Below are 17,526 nucleotides of genomic sequence, written 5' to 3'. Positions count from 1 at the left end.
ATCCTAGTGAGCCCCTAAGTCTCTACCATCACAAACAGAGTCGGAAACGCCGGCAAAATTAAGACACTTCAGTACCTTGTAATGATTCCAGAGTTACATATTCAGAAGCAATATTCTGGTGACAATGTATATACTACAAATGTGAAAGTCCTATGAACCCATTGAGGTTCTTTGCAGTGTTTTGTTTATGACTCATTCCAGTCATTGTCCTCAGTTAAGGATATGTGCATATATATATATATATAACTCGCCAGACGCCGCCGGCGCCACCAACTATTAATTCAATTGGAAAATGATGGAGAGTGGAACCCGATTCTGGTGCCAAAACAAAGGTGTCTTTATTTGTGCAGATTAATGCTCAGCATGCCGCCATGACGCGTTTCGACTGTCTCCACAGTCTTGATCACATGATGTGAGTGCATTGTCACAGAAGAGGTATAAATAGTAAACACAGAGGGCGGACTGTTAGTTAACACCCTCCATATGTCATAGGTTTTTAGTCAAGGATACAAAAGAAAGACTAAGGAAAAAAGAAGAAATGTTTTTCCCTTCTTCCGTCTAAGAATAAAACTCATGGTGAGTTTTGTCTCAATATATTACACAATTTATACAATGTAATAAAAAGTAATAAAAAATGTGCAAAGTATCGCAATGGTCATAAATATAAATATAAATAAATATATAAATATATGAATACCATCAAAGATATATTGATACAATTTCATTTGAGACCTTATGTTTCCCATTTGAAAGAAAACCTGTACAATATATACCCCAAGTGGGGACCTATAAAAAGTACATGTACTAATTTCAGATGTAAACATAGATATACCTAAAAGTGTGACAAGGAGCAGCTATTTTAGCATAGTGCAAAATTATATAAAAGTGCAAAGTGCCAATAATAGATAATTAAAACTTTCAATTTTGATTCTTTAAGTTTAAAAGGAGGAGCCCCTCCCTTTAATAGTTAATTACATAAAAGATGATACCTAACCAGCTAAATGCAAAAGCAAAAATAGTTCTAATTCTATTAAGGTATAAATCGGTTGGCAGCCCATAAATGATAAACCAGTGAGTACCATGTATCATTGGAAATCCTGTGTCATTTTTGTTTTTGTTGTGTGTAAATAGAATCACAGGCATGTGTAAAGATCCTCGCTAGCGATGAGACCCCTGGGGGTTCGACTTTCTAATTCTAATATATAGCGGGTCTCAAGCAAATAGTGCATCTCTGTTACCCCCTCGTTTCAGAGGCATCACACAGTCAATGATATAATACAGTAGATGTCTTGGATCACTGTCATGTGTACTCTCAATATGTTGTGCCACCGGATAAGACTGATCTTTAGTGTTAATAGCTCTTATGTGTTGCAATGTCCGCTTGTGAGCCGGCAGTCGGGTACTCCCCACATACCGAAGCTCACAAGGGCACTGCAACACATAAACCGAAAATTCTGTTTTGCAGGTGAGCTGTTTGGATATTTGTACAGGCGTGTCTTTAAAAGGTGTCAGATATTGAGTTTTGCTGCAGCCATATTTACAAGCTTGAACATTTTTTTAAACCTTTTCTCAAAGCCATAAAGGTATCAGAAATTGGCTGCTCTAAATAGTTTTTGTCCAATCTGTCCGCCATAGAAGTGGATTTTCTGAAAGAGATTTCCGTTTTTTTACCCACTAGATCACCGATGACAGGGTCCACTGTCACCAGGTTCCAATTGCGGGAAAAGATTTTCCAAATCTCTTTATGCTGTCGGCTATAGGTAACAATGATCCTAGGAGGGTCTGATATTGTTGCTGTATTAGCTATGCAAGGCAGTGTTTTGGGTAATAGTGACTGCGCTCTGGTTATAGTTCTTGAGCGGTCAATTGCTTTTTGTAATACCCCCTCTGAGTAACCCCAAGCAAGGAAGCACAATTTACTTGCTTCCTGAGCTTTAATACATTCAGCCTCTGTACTGCATATATTTTTGATACGCAGCATCTCAGATACTGCGTACCAAATGATGAGGGTGCTGACTGACCGCATGCAGGACTGTATTGCCTGCTGTTGGCTTTCTGTGCAGTCTCGTGGCTAACCCTCCAGATTCTATGTACACTTCTATGTCAAGAAAACAGATTGACGATATGCTAATTGTAGATGTGAATTCCAGGTTCAGGTCATTATTGTTCAATTGTGCCACAAAAGAGAGTGCTTCATCTAACGATCCCTGCCAAATCAAAAAGAGGTCATCTATGTACTTTAAATATTGCGGGACATGGTTTTGCATGGTAATCCGGTGTTGTCCCATGAGGACCTGTTCCTCCCACCAGCCCATGTGCAAGCATGCTAGGCTGGGAGAAAAACAGGCCCCCATGGCCACCCCTCTGACCTGCTGGTACACTTGGTTGTTAAACAGAAAAAAGTTCTGTTCCAGACAGATCTTGATCATGGAAATCAGCATACTGTTATGAGCAGAGAAATTGATCGCACGCTGATTTAAATAATGGCTGACTGCTCTTATTCCATCATTGTGGCGTATTGACGTATACAAAGATGCTACGTCTAATGTAATCAGCAAACATTCTGAATTCCATGTAATATCATTCAATTTACGCACAAAGTCTGATGAATCCTACACATAAGACCTTAAGTTTTTAACACTGTCTTGTAAAAAATAGTCAATGTAGGTTGAAATGTTCTCAGTTGAACTGTTAATGGCGGAGATTATTGGGCGCCCAGGTGGTTTGTCCATCCGTTTATGGACTTTAGTAAGGAAATTAAACGAAGCTATGACTGGAAATTCCTTCTTTAAGTTGTGGTCCTGCCATGCCAATTTAATTGCCGACAATTTTCTCCTTTTATAACAAGATTGGTCCTTCAGTTGGGATTCTGCCTCATCAATATACATTTCACGTGGCCATAAAACCACGTTCCTGCCCTTATCTGCCTGGCGGACAACGATGTTTTTACTTGATTCCAGCTTTTTTATCAAGTTATTGTAGCTCTGATTCATTTTGTTGACCACTAAGTGTTTTTTGTTAGTAATTATGTATAATTTCTTTAGATCTTTCGTGATGAGTTCTTGGTAAACATCTAAATTGTCATGTGTCATAGTCGGTAGGAAAACCGATTTGGGTTTGAAAGGGGTACTACAGGTAGCTTGGTCAATTCTTAATGTTACCCATGGGATCGACCTAGATGGACATACCTCCTCCTGCAATGCCCAGATTTTTTCAAAACCAGTACGGTCACCAGCCTCTAGAAGAGTGGGGCTGTTTGAAATTCCCATATTTTTCATCTTTGTCGCTGGTTGCAGCTTAAAAAAAAAAAAAATATATATATATATATATATATATATATATATATATATATATATATATATATATCCGTTCACCAGTCCCACAGATCGGCTCTAGACGCCGATTCAACCACGTAGGTACAGACCACAGCAACGGAGGAAAATTAGTTCAGGGTAGTTTTAATGCTCCCAGATCCCCAGCATGGCGCGTTTCGGCTACAACACGGTAGCCTTGATCACATGGCAAAAAAGAACCAATACCAGTGTTTAAATACAGTGCACGAAACAGATTGACGTCACTATAGCAATGCTAAACATAGAAAACATACTATTCATTATTACCTGGAAGACATACGATTAAACTAAATGCATGAATCTAACCATACAAAAAAGGTTATTTCATGATTCATATATTTAAACTGAAATCCTGAAAATTACATACCACTAATGGTACTCCCAAGGCAAAGATTAGAAAATCCAATACACTTAATAGAGAGGATATTACAAAATCTATAGTTGGTCACAGGTGGCGCAATCCTAAAAAAAAGTGCAAGTGCAAACCTATATACAGTGCAAAACATAATTCATTACCATAGTGCAAATCCTAATTGATACAAAAAGGACTATTCAGTACACTTTAAATACAAAAAGAGACAAAGCAAATTTGGACGGCATATTCAACCCATAATTAGGAGGGTCATATGACTAATAACCTTAAGAATTATAAAAAAGGCAATATCACAGTTCAAATTCAGGGGGAATGATAATTCTTACGGAAAAAATGTGTTATTAGGACATAGTGCCCTTAATCTTTTCAAAAAGAAACCTATGTATACGTTCATGCAAAAATATATACATATATACACATATCAGGATTTATTGACAATTAATTCGCAACCCAAATCCAGGTAGTTGATTCCAATCCAACATAAAGGGATAAAATCCCAAAATCCTATTGAATACAGATTAAGAAACATCTCGACAATCTTCCTAACACATACAAGAGCAATGGAAAGAATAAATCAATACTGTTAGAATACCTACAAAGAACAAAACTATTCCCATTGTAATACTCAAAAAGAACTCTGAGTTATAACTCAAATGAAGTCAGATAGCATATTAGACTGAGCCCCAATGGGGCAACCAATGTCAGTTGTCAGGTTTCAGTTATTGGTTTTAAGCCACAGGTATCATATATTATATTACTGGATGTCAGAATATAAATTAAACACACTGTGTATAACAACCCATTCAGAGAAAACAATGCATGTCCTCTCCTGTGTTCATCCCATTTGGGATTCTGGTGTCTAAAAGCAAAATATACTTGCTCTCCAGTTGTCTTAAAGCTCTCTCCCTATTGCCTCCCCTGATATGTTTAGGTACAGCATCAATGATGAAGTATTTGAGGTCATTTAACTTTTTGCTATGGACTAACTCAAAATGACGAGCCACAGGGTAATTTTTATCTGAATTCATTATGGCCCTGAGATGCTGTAAGATGCGGTTAAAAGCTTGTAACTTTGTGCTTCCAATGTACCGAAGGCCACATGTACATTGGAGCACATAAACCGCAAAATCAGTGCGACAGGTGAAATGGTTCCTGATCTTGATGGGACTGGGGTCGAAAGCTGAATGGAATTCACTGGTATTGATCCCAAACTTGCAGGCCCTGCATGAAATGCATTTAAAAAAACCACCTTTGTCTGAAATCCTGATGTTTTTAGAGACTACCTCTGGGCTAGACCTGACCAAGACATCCCTCATTGATGGAGCTCGTTTAAATACAATAGAGGGTTCCTCAGGTATTAGAGGAGCTAGGCTGATGTCAGTTTTCAAGAGAGGCCAGTGCTTTTTCAGTATGCCTCTAACCTTCTTTTCATCCATATTGTAGGTTGTTATTAGACTTAAATTTCTACTGGTTGTTACATCAGTAACGCTATTAGGTGTCTGGGTAGGATTTGCTACAATAGAGGTAAGATAGTTCTCCCTATTGAATTCATTAGCCCTGTTTCTGGCTTCATTAAGCAAAGCAGGTTGATAGCCTCGATCACAAAATCTTTTGAATGCCTCAGTCTGACATCTCGCTAGAGCCACCTCGGAGCTACAAATCCTACGCATCCTTAAAAACTCCCCATAGGGGATGCTTTTAATGAGGTGATAAGGATGCGAACTGCTCGCATGCAAAATCGCATTTCCGGCAGTTGCTTTTCTATGTAACCTCGTCTGTAGTGTACCCTCGAGAACATAGATTTCTACATCGAGGAATTGGATCATGTTGGTGCTGATCTGAGAGGTGAATTGCAAATTCAGTTCGTTCTCATTGATTTTACTCACAAATTCTGCGGCTGATTCTACCGACCCCCTCCAAATCATGCAGATATCATCTATGAAGCGCCAAAAATGTTTTAACTTATTGGGAAAAAAATAGTAAGAGTACCCATGAGGACATGCTCCTCCCACCACCCCACATGTAAACATGCGTAGGTAGGGGAGAAGCATGCCCCCATAGCCACTCCGCGTAACTGCTGGAAAACCTCCTTGTTAAAAAGAAAATAGTTATTATTCAAACATATTTCCAACATTCTCAACAACATAGTAGTGTGATGACTGTACGCAATGCTTCGCTTCCCCAAATAAAATTTGACCGCATTCAAACCATCTGCATGAGAAATGCTTGTATAAAGGGAATTAATGTCTAGAGCAATAAGGACAAAATCACTTTCCCATTTCACATTGTTAATTTTAGAAAGAAAATGTCCAGTGTCCTTAATGAAAGAAGGTAGCTCTTCCACGAATTCATGCAGAAAATGATCTACATATGTAGAAACAGATTCCAATAAGCTTCCTTGGGCAGAGATGATTGGACGCCCAGGAACTGGTTGGACTTGCTTATGGATTTTGGGAATTAAATAAAAAAAGGGTGTAACAGGAAAATCGTTCTTCAGAAACGCATGTTCTTGTTTACTCAGTAGGCCCTCGCGTTTCCATTGATTAAGCTCTTTATGGACCATGTCCTTGAGAACCTTAATGTCATTGAAACTGCTTTTTCTATAACACGTTTGATCATTAAGATGTTTCTCTGCCTCATCCAAGTACAAGTTTCTCGGCCAGATGACAGTATTCCCTCCCTTATCCGCTTTGTTAATTATCAAATTGGAATTCGACCGCAGTTTCTTAATCAGGGTATTGTATTGTTTTTCCATATATTTGATTTTCTTACTTCTACGAGTAATGGAATGCTGCAGACTTTTGAGATCTTCTACCACAATATCACAAAATGCGTCGATGTTGTCCTTGGGCATCACCGGGCAAAAGGTGGAGGGAGGTTTGAAATGAGTTGCACAAGTTCTTCTCATGGGGATAACTAAATTCGATAGTGCTTCTTGAGTAGTGCCTATTTCAAAATCCTCATCTTGTGCCAATTCATGTGCAACTTTAAGAGCTTTCGTGTCCGCAATTTGGAATACATTAGAGGGTTGAGAGTTGTCAATGATATCACCTGCCCGCACCTGTGCACTTGAAAGTTTGAAATGTTTCCTTAGTTTCAGTTTGCGAATAAACTTGAAAACATCAATATATATATATTTTCTATTTGCACACCCTTGGTCATACCTATCCTTTTCTTTCTTTGTGGCTTCTAACAGGGGTGACCGAGAAAGTGTTAAGAGAGTTACACTACACCCCTGTGATGTTAAGCAGATGGAAGAATGGGTAGGTCATATGATTCAGAATGTTAAATACTTATGTCTGTAGAATAGAGCAAGGGAGTTTGTGAATTTTGTATGTGCATTCTCTTGTTACAGCGGAATGTAAAGAATTTCTTTAAGTGTCTGCAACATTAGAACCACAGTCTAAATGTGGAAGCAGTATTTCTTATTTCCTTCACAAGTAGAAAGCAATCATGAGATGATATATCTATATATGCCTATATAGTACATTCAGTGAGAGTAAGATACGAGAGTATTCATTATGTCTTCCTTGTGTCATCACATATCTCCCTCACAGCAGTTCCCTTCCTATACTTCCCTCACTTGATCATCTCACTGATCAGTGCTATTATAGCATTACAGACTTGGGACTATCAAGGGGTGGACCATTCTGAGCATCAAACCGATCCTCCACCTTGACAAGTAGTCACCTAGATGCAAAACCACAGAAAAAAAAGAAAGACCATAAATATCCCACTAAATAAACTAGGATTCGAATTCTCCAGTACTCAGTTGGTACCTATAGTGAGGAAATTATTAAAGCCCTGAACAGGTGTAGTTAATTTTCCAGTCTTTAATTGGCACTTTCTGCAACAAAATTATTAAACTACTGCACAGGTGTAACTATCAATGTATCTGCTGTTACGCAGACTATTAACTGCATTGTTCGTTATACAATGTGGTCATTCCACTAATCAGTATCACTGCTACATTAAAACATTATTAAATATTATATAATAGATGCAGTCGTTGGTAATACCCAAGAAAGGATTGGAATTCATAGTTCATAAACAGGTTGCACCTGATAGGTAGCATAAACATGTGAGGCCATCTTAGATCTCCAAAATATTATGTTTCCACAATATGTGACTCACACACACAAACACACACACACTTTGGGTAAACTGACCATTGTAATCTTCCAGCACCGATCTGTGAAATTCTGCCCACATTGAGGCTGACAAACACAAATTAACATCACAGCCCCATAGCAGCAATTCTCAAGCACAATTACCATGCAAATTACACACCACAAATCTGACTGTGTGCAAGAGGTTCAATATCTCAGCAAAGTAAAGAGGCCACATGCGACCATCTCCCTTCTAGACAGGCTTAATATTACTGTAGCAGAGCAGACTAACACATCTTGATGCTGCATGTTTGAGGAGTAGATGTATGGTTTACTTGCCACATCAGTGCTTACATTTCTTTTAGGAGCAGGAGCCATCTCTCTTACTCTTTGACCCCCCGTTGGGCCACAATTTCAGACACTAACCACTGTTCACCATTGCTCACTGCCAAAATATGCAAAACGTCTCAAATGGCCGTCTCACTTGGTGGAGCTTTATTCTGAAATAGAACCATCTCCCTAAGGTCTATCACGCTCATCACCAAGAAAAGCAGATCCCCATTTAACATACAAAATATGAACAGCAAATTGCCTCCAATAAAACACTGCAGTGAAATAACACAGCTACATCCCCTTTGCGTCAGCCAACCATTATACCCTCTTTCAGGCTAGGGGCAATCCACTGACCCCGTGATGAACCGCAACTCTACAAAGTGGCAATGAAGTAAGTCAGCTAATCAGGAATTGTTCAACTTGATCACTATCAGTGATGACCGTGTGTCAGTTACTGCTCTCATTATGTCTTGCTGATGACCTTGCATGTTGTCCCCCCTACACATACATTCATGCTGCTGAGGACAGGCCATCATTCAAGATAAGGTAGAGTCTGCTGCATTCACTCTATTCTGCCCTTTGCCTCTGTTGCAGGTGCTGCCTATTCTTACTGTTGCCTGTTGTGTCCAAACAAATGAACTAACAAACTTCATTACTAAAGTAAGGCCATGATGATGGATCCAATAGCATCTTATGTCAACCAACTAATCAGGGCAAAGTGCAACCTTCCCTTGTTTCTGAACTTGCTCCAAAGGTCTCAGGGACAAACATGACTAGGGCTTGCTTCTTCACTATAGCATGCAGCCATGCACTCCTCCCTTTCACATATGTACACAGGAGAAGGAGTCATGGCAGAAAGTCTGTGATAGACCTCTCATCAGCATGCCAGATTTCACTTCAGATATTAATATTACACTAGTACTAGGGCACCGGTTGCAGACGGCTTTGAAAAGGGTGCAATATTTATTACACCCAATATATTAAGACTTAGTTGGTATAAGAATTACTTCAGTGGGATAAATACCACCTAGCTGCGATATTTGCCCTCAAAATTGGACATAACATGCCGATTGTTATCATTATTGCACGTCTCGTTATTTACTGTGCATTTTTCCCTGGGTACCCATCGGCAGAGTTGGCCTGCCGAAATTTACCGTGGGATAAAATGTGTGTGAGAGTGTGGGGCTGGGGTTGCACTACACGGAATTGTGATATGTGTGGTGACAGGAGGTACCACACATAACGCACTTAATTGCCCCACTGTAACCGGGGGCGCCAATTAAAACACCAACAGCCACTGAAGTGGTTTCCAGGGACCCAGGTTATCATTTTTTAATTGTCTGGTCCATCGAAAATAATAATGCGTTTAAGAGCAAAAAAACATGGAACGCTTTTGTACAAATGAAGGTGGTCATGATGACAGATTGACATGTACTCACATTTGTCGGCAGGCTCTTTCAGCTGCCTCCCAGGTAGCATTCCGTAGTGGGGTTAGAAAGTAGCAGTGCTTATCTTTAAGAGTCCATCCCAGGGGGCATATTGTTGCATGGGTGCCCTTTAAAAAAATAATAATAAGGTTGACTGTAAACACCACAATATTCCAAAAACATACAACAGATTCAACAGCTGTCTATCGGTGGATGAGATCATGAGTCCTAAATGTTGCCTGGGGAAGCCGGCCCCCCAGGGTTTGCAGTCCTATAGCGGTGATAACCATAAGGCATACAGATATAGAGTTGTGCCATGATGGCAGCCAACCATGTTTGGAGCAAGTCACACACTAGGACAGGTCTGTTTTTTTCTGAAAGCCCATAGTTGGTATTGCACAGCTTTTACATATAAAATGTTGACATTTCTGGATAACATACAATGTACTGGTGTAATTTTGCATTGACAAATGCGTTGATATTTCGAATGAGGTATTAAAATGTAATTTTTCACTTTTCAGGTAGTGCATATGTCGTAGCAAAATTACACCAGCATCAGGGGAATGTTTGCAATCTTCAAAGTGATGCAAAATTACACATGCGAAACTTATATAGTACAGCCTCAAGTTTTAGCCCTTTTTAAGCACACACTTTGAGAGACAATGTTAGTAATGCAGAATTTAGATGCCGACTCAAAGTTATCATTTGCTTCAAAAGGAGTGGACAAATGAAAATATACTTTGTCATTAGGTATAACGGATGGAGAGTTCTGGTATCTATCTATATCTGATTTTCAATTTTCGTAGGAGTGCTACCGAACCTTTACAGCCTAGTAGATTCACAATGTCCAGATAAAACCGGATGTATACTTAATTAAACTTTTTCAATTTTTGCCAAATCACAATAACTTCTAATGTTGTAGCCTATGTGGCATTAGTTAAGGTGTTGGATTTAGCCCCAAGCTAAGACTGGATAACACAAAATGACTGGAGGAATTGGGAAATTACTTCTAAGAACAATAAACAACATTTCAATGCAGTACATATTTTGCAGTCCCAGGCAGTATTTTGAAAGGATGGAAGAAGACTCTTTAGACCCCTTTAAGTCTCTGATTTCAAAATGTGTGTATCCATAAACAAAAATGGCACAACCCAATGTACAGAATGGTATATTGTCTTAGTTACAAGACTAATTTACTCCACAGGGTCCCGTGCAAAGAGCAATTGGAAGTGAACGAAAACAGTCCTTTGAGTGTGGTGAAATGGCTTGAGTCATTTCTGTATAAAGTTTATTCTAATTTTATTCATTTACTTATTTGCTTTATTGTTTTATGGTTTATGCTAATGTATTCCAATTCACTGTGACATAGGATCTCTCCGAAAGGAAAATCAGCAAGTTTATGCAGGTGTTCTGCATGACACTTTCTAGTTTTCATCTTAAGCCTGCAGTAACAATCCTTCAAGAAGTTCAATTATTTGTGCACAAACAGTTTTGGTCACCAATTTTGGCACTATATCAAATTTATTGTAAACAGGCACAGAGTGTTGCCTGCACCGTGTACAGATAGAACAAACAGCGTTAATTTTTTACATAGAGGAGTCTCTGTTTACCATCTTGGCGCTGCTGGGTAGTTGGGTCTCTCCATTTCCCACGCTGGAGTCTCGCAGCGGACGGTCGCGCCGAGTGTTCCCGTGCACTGGTTGGGACAGCGGGGACCAGCTGTCAGCTGTCTGCATGTGAGACTGTGATAGAAACTGCACTTCAACCCTCATTGGGATAATTCCATGGTACTAAAGGAATGGACAATCAGGGATTAGTCAAATCAGTTTTCCACAATCAGTTTAAATGGCGCCAATCATCATTTGCGCTAATCAGCTGCTATTTTTAGCACCAGAGATGTAAAGTACCTCATTAATATTCGTGGTGGTGGTGCAGCATATTCTTTCAGTTCCAACCGATTCATTAACCACTATTTATCACATTAAAGTCATTGAAGAGTTTGAATAGTCTAAGAGGGCACAGGCTAAAAGACATCTTTCTAAATGCAGATCAGCTACTTGTGCCTAATCTGTTCAAACGATGCAATATTATTATATCAATAGTGTGAAAGAAAGTAGAAGAAAATGAAAATGTGTAGTATCTTAGTTCTCAATGAGTCCATATTCCTGTGTATGCTGTAATGTACTAGAGTGGCGAGTATGATTTAAAATGTACTAGATAGAGAGCACAACAATCCATCTGCTATTTCCGAAGAACTGCTTGAATAAGCGTATGAAATGTGCATGCATACACAAATCCCTCACAAATGTCCCTCACTGGTATTGAGGATTCAGAGATAGATGCACTTGTTGTAACCTGGAGAGATAAATACTCTAATCCTGATAATAATGTTAATGATAGTAACAACGTGTTCATAGACGTCCCACCACTACACTGACCTCACTACATCAATGGGCCAATGCAGCACATGCTATACATCGAGGATTTCAACGAAATGTGATTTACAGCAGTGTACCAAAAACACATATTCACATATTATTACAGGGCAAAGTTCAATTCCAGTTTATTATTACAGTAGAGTGTAACTAACATGAGAACAATATTTCACTTTTTTATTACAAAAGTGCAAAGGTCGAATTGCATGTTACTGCCACAGTACTGTTTAAATGACTTTTGGAAACAATACTTAATATCTCATAGATTTCATTTCAGAATCAGTTTATGGAAGAAAACACGGAGGTCACACTCACCTATTTTTGATTCTATCTTACTGCACAGATTTACCCCCCTGTGTTCTGATTATAGTCCAATGCATTTGTTTAGAAGTATTTGACAAAAAACAATACAATAAACCATGGATGCAAATGCAAAGATTGTAAGACAATATTTATTACCGTTGTTCATGGAGGGTATCAACATCCCAACCTACATCATGACCTATTTGGTGCTTTTGCCTCTTGTGAATCATGGCCCCTTCCACACTCAACAATTGTAATAAATAGCATATTACACTCAGCACATCTCTAATCTATGTATCAACGTACATACTTTAATAGTTTTTTTTCTCACACAAGTGTGCAAAAGGCAACACATGTCAATACACTTTGGCATTTGTATGCCTTTGAAATTGCTCTTTTGTTTCTTTGTTAGAGTCTCATTGAACAGATGCATTTGTTTTCAAAAATACAATACATTTTTAAGATTTGGATAGCCTTGTTTTCTTGCAGACATCCAGTACCACAAGGGCAGAACTTAACAGTTTTTAGAGGTTTAGTGGAAGTGATGGTATGGCACTTAACACGATTGAAGTAATAAGATGATGAGATGAATCAGTTCTTTTTCTACTGTAAGGTGGTCAAAAATAAGGTCTTTGTGTATTCTAATGAGATTCTTGATCCCTTCCAAGCAGGCTTTAGGCCAAGCATGAACACCAAACTGGTAGCGATCTCTGCGTAGATGATCTTCACAGGTTAAAGGATGTCGAGGGGCTGGGAGCCTTAGTGCAGCTTTTGATACAACTGATCATAACATCCTACATACATTGGAAGGGTGCGGTATCATCGGTCCAGCATTAGCTTGGTTAATAGACTTTCCAACCCAATGTCAGCAGATGATCATGCTTCATCTCTTTTCTTCTGAGCCAACAAATATTGAATGTTAATCTTCCCCAAAATTCAGACAAAAGATCCTAACTGGCTACCATTCTTCGACCCACCTCGTATTGCTGCCCCATAAGTCTGCAATCTTGGAATTTATCTTTATTCAAATCTCGTACTTGACTCCCACATATCCAATGTGTCCAAAATCTGTTTCTTAATGATCTAAATAATAATCTAATAAAAATCTAAATAATCTAAAAACCTTAAAGAAAATCTTCTCATTTTTAAATAAGGCGCTCTGAGCTCAGGATGGTGTTACTTTGATACAATCGTGAATGGACCATGGGAATGCCGCACTATTGGATGCTCCTAAAAGCCTAATCTCCTGTTTGCAGTTTATTCAAAATGCTGCTTATAACTGAAAATAAACTGGTGTTCCCCTGGGGAGGAATGAAGTTCCTAAGTCAGGGACAAATAGATAAATTGTACTAAATAATTCAAAGGCAACTATACATGTTGTTATCATTGACATAAATCACTACTAAATGAGGGGACTCCTAATATATGACCAAAAAGACCCAAAATATAATTAAATGTCGCACATTTATTGTATGAAAACACAATTAATAAATATATATAGATATCAATCCGTATACACAATATATATTCTGTGTTTCTGCTACAACCTACCATCCAAACCAATACTCATATAGATCTTAATCTTACAGTCATACATCCTCTTTCATTCCTCTTTACTACATGAGACATCATAATAAATGATCTCAATATACATGTATAATGATAACATGCTTTTCTATTTTCAATAGAGTTCAAAACTTTGAAAACTAATCAGGAAATGTCTTGTATATGAGGTTGACGTCGTTCTGCAATAAACAAAATTGAAATTGTATGTTACATTCATTTATTATTTATCATAGCTGTGTGGTCTCATTATGTAGTAAAGAGAAATGAGGGAGGATGTATGACTGTTTGATTGCCAGATATGTGTGGAGCCATTAATGGCTCCACACATATCTGGCATTAACACAATTGGGTCCATCTGGAAGTCCAGCTTATTGCACTGCAAATTAAGGGCATCAATTGAAGCTTGAAAAGTTGTTCACAGCAATTCATAAAATAGAGCCAGGAAATTATCAGCTTTTGGACTTGAGTTGTCATGAGACAAGGTCTTTCCCTCAGTCAGCATAGTTGCTGTTGACCCATTTGTGTTCCTTCTAATAACATTAGAAGGGACATTAACTTCAATAGACTTCAGAGGTGAATGTGTTGATGGCCTTAATGGGGAGACTACTATTTTTTTAAGGTTCCTCATGCATCACTTCAAATGTAGTGTTTGCTGAGTTACTTGAATAGCGCGCAGGGTCCTTGGTGGTGTTGGCCAGGTTTATTGTCTTCACTTCCAGTGCCTGTTCTAAATCCATATTATTAAATATTGAGATTGAGTGCATCCAGGAAATATCCTCCTGCTCTTTGCTGTCCATGGTAATACGGTAGCTTTCATGTTGCATTTCTTGGTTCAAGCTGCTTTGAGATATAATCGAGGGGTGGAGTGAGATTGATTAGGGGCATGAACCTGGGCTTTTACTGTGATGGAGTTTGAGTCCAGAGCATTCTTTTATAATGAGTTGACATGTAACTTGTATTCTGCCGTTGGTTCTTGGATGCTCTGCAGGCCTTGTTGCCTTGCTGGTTCAGTTTTTTTAGAAGTTAGTGGATTTGGTAGGCCTGGTAAATCCTCGGCACTGAATAAATCACCAATATCGGGTCAGGAAGATACATTTGAGCATTAAATTTGCTTTACCAAAGTATTTTACTATATTGGTGATGTCAGTGGGCTGCTTTGAGGTACGCTGGATTTAGATGGTTTAGTTGATTTGATTACTTTATTGTTTCTCTTCCCGTTTGATTGTTTCTGGGCTGATCTTCCCTATTGTCATTTTCACAGAGTTTTCACTGATTATTATGCAGTCTAGAATTAGCAGGCTGCTGCCTATAGGGGTGACAAGGATCAGTACTAAAAGTACAAACAGGCCCCTTTTATCTTGTCTAGTTGGCTGGATGGGCCGAGGGACCCTAGGTGGGGCTTGCTGCACTAGGGCCTAGCCTGGATTTCTCAGCACCACCCCGGCAATAACCTTGATTTGCGGCCGCTAATACAGCCATGATGCCCTATCAACTCGTGATGCTGGAGTTGTTGTGGTGCGATATGGCGAATGTAGAAACCAAATTATTTAAATTAAGCTGGTCCAGTTGAGTCTCTGTAACGCCGCTTGCCTTTTTCTGCAGGTGGCTCTATGTATCAAAAGACCCAATTGACGTGGCGCATAGCAGAGAGAGGTGGCAGGCAAGCAGGATGATAAGTTGGCAAATGGGCCCGGGGTAGTGTCGCCATAGTGCTGCCGGTTGCAGAGTGCTTTATGAGTGATGTAATATGTGGTGTAGGAAGCAGTGCATGGCGGGGGCCCGAGTTCTAGTTACCTATTGGCCCCGCTCCCTGAGCCTTATTAGGCCCCTGGAACCTCATCCCCCAGGGTGGAATGCCATATAAAAGGGCAGGGGGCTGGGCAGCCCCCCTTCCAAGCCTTATTAGCCACCTGCTAGCACATCCACCGGGGCTGAATGACATTAACAAGGGGAGGGGGCCTCGTATGGGCGCTTCCCTCTGTCTAGTTCGATGAACCACAACTCTCCCTATGTATCATGTTTGCAATACTACAACATAAACCCATACCTCATAGAGGGCAGGCCAGTGCCATACGACACTAGTCTCGGAATGAGTCGGCACATACATCAAATTCCGTCAACATAGTATCCCATTAAAGAGAGATGAGTGTTTTCTGTAGACCTCTTCGTTCCTCCCTCCGTAGTTCCATCCCTTCTGCTCTACCCCATCGCATCATCTCATTATGCCATCCCTCCACATCCGGAGGTCTTGCCGACTTCCAGCGCATCGTTATTAACCTTTTTCCAAGCAGCAATGCCAGATCAACGAAACGGGTAGCTGCGCTCCTTTTCTTTTCTTTATGGCCTACACCCAGTAGGCTGTACAGCGGTGATGTGTAAGGCCTACCCGGAGCAACAGCCTCTAAGGTTTTGTGGATTGTCGCCCAATAATAGCACTCCCATAACATATGTAACAGTCTGGCATCGTCCGCTCTGCACCTAGGGCATGCACTCGCTGCATCTGGGAACATGACGTGCAATTTGTGGGGAGTGAGATATGCTCTGTGCATGAGCATCAATTGTGGATAAAAATATGTGCGAAATGGAAAGTGATAAAGGGAAATGGGTGGGGGGAGTTACAAATAGAAGGGTGTTTTCTAAAAAGTAAAATGGAAGATAAGTTCCTAAAATCTACAGTCGGATGTATAATTTTGCAATGTATACTTAACGGTGACAATGTGACTGTATGATTGTAACAATGATTAGCTGAAATAAAGAAATTAAAAAAAATAAATTAAAAAAAACAAGGGGAGGGGGCCAAGCAGCCCCCCTCACAAGTCTTTTAAGACCCTGGTAACCCCATCTCCCAGGGCCACTTAACATAGTAAAGAGGAGAGGGGCTGCATGGTCCTATTGTGGTCCTGGAGACCCCATCCCCGGGGTCCATTTTAATTATTGGTGGCTGCCCGGGGGATGCCCAGGGCATCCATCAAGCAGCATGTTGGAGCTGCAAGGGGGAAACCCAGGGCCCCACAGCCTCGGCTAAGTTCCTTGCATGCTATGGGAGCAATATCTGATTTCCTACTTGCAGGAGCGTAGGCAGAGAAACAGAAGTCTCTTCCCACCCGGAGAGAGCATTTTTCAATCTATCGCTGCCTGGGAGCATGCAGCCTTTCCTGCCTGCACTCCTGCAGGCAGGGAAGGCATGTGTTCTCACACCCAGAATGAGATATAAAAATGCTGCTTCCTGGCAGAAGCAAGAATATTTTCCTCTGTCCGCGCTCCTGAGGTTGGGAAACTACTCTGTCCCAGGGGTGGGCTTCCCAGGAAAGAGTAATTGAGCTGGCCCCGGGTATTGTGTCCCAGGGGACCTTTTGAGGTTTGCGAACGGTGGTGTAACAAAGGCCCCTGCAGTGACGAGGCACCGAGCTCCGGGGGCCCCCTCAGCGCAGTATCCTAGCCTGAGAGCTCCTGAGTAAGTCTAGAAGGGGCTCTGTTGGACTTGGCCCTTTTTGCAGGGTTATCCCCAAACGTGTTGCTTTTTCTTCCTATTTTTTCCTTACCTGTAGTTGTTAGTTTTAGGACTCTGGGCACTTTACTACTGCTAATCAGTGCTAAAGTGCATTGGCTCTCTGTGTAAATTGTTAT

General features: G+C 40.1%; 1 protein-coding gene across 1 annotated transcript in view; it reads right to left on the bottom strand.

Moving 5' to 3' along the window:
* LOC144798715 (FRAS1-related extracellular matrix protein 1-like) overlaps positions 1-17,526 on the bottom strand; it is a 1,110,445-nt gene that overhangs the window by 25,813 nt on the left and 1,067,106 nt on the right. The window contains exons 32-33 of the mRNA XM_078669731.1: positions 11,206-11,385; positions 9,608-9,723 (exon numbers count right to left, since the gene is read on the bottom strand). Of these exons, the coding sequence (XP_078525857.1) occupies positions 9,608-9,723; positions 11,206-11,385 (296 nt within the window). The remainder of the gene's footprint in view (positions 1-9,607; positions 9,724-11,205; positions 11,386-17,526) is intronic.

Source organism: Lissotriton helveticus, chromosome 1_2, assembly GCF_964261635.1.
Source record: "Lissotriton helveticus chromosome 1_2, aLisHel1.1, whole genome shotgun sequence".
Taxonomy (NCBI): domain Eukaryota; kingdom Metazoa; phylum Chordata; class Amphibia; order Caudata; family Salamandridae; genus Lissotriton; species Lissotriton helveticus.
This window is presented reverse-complemented; position numbering and strand designations above follow the sequence as displayed.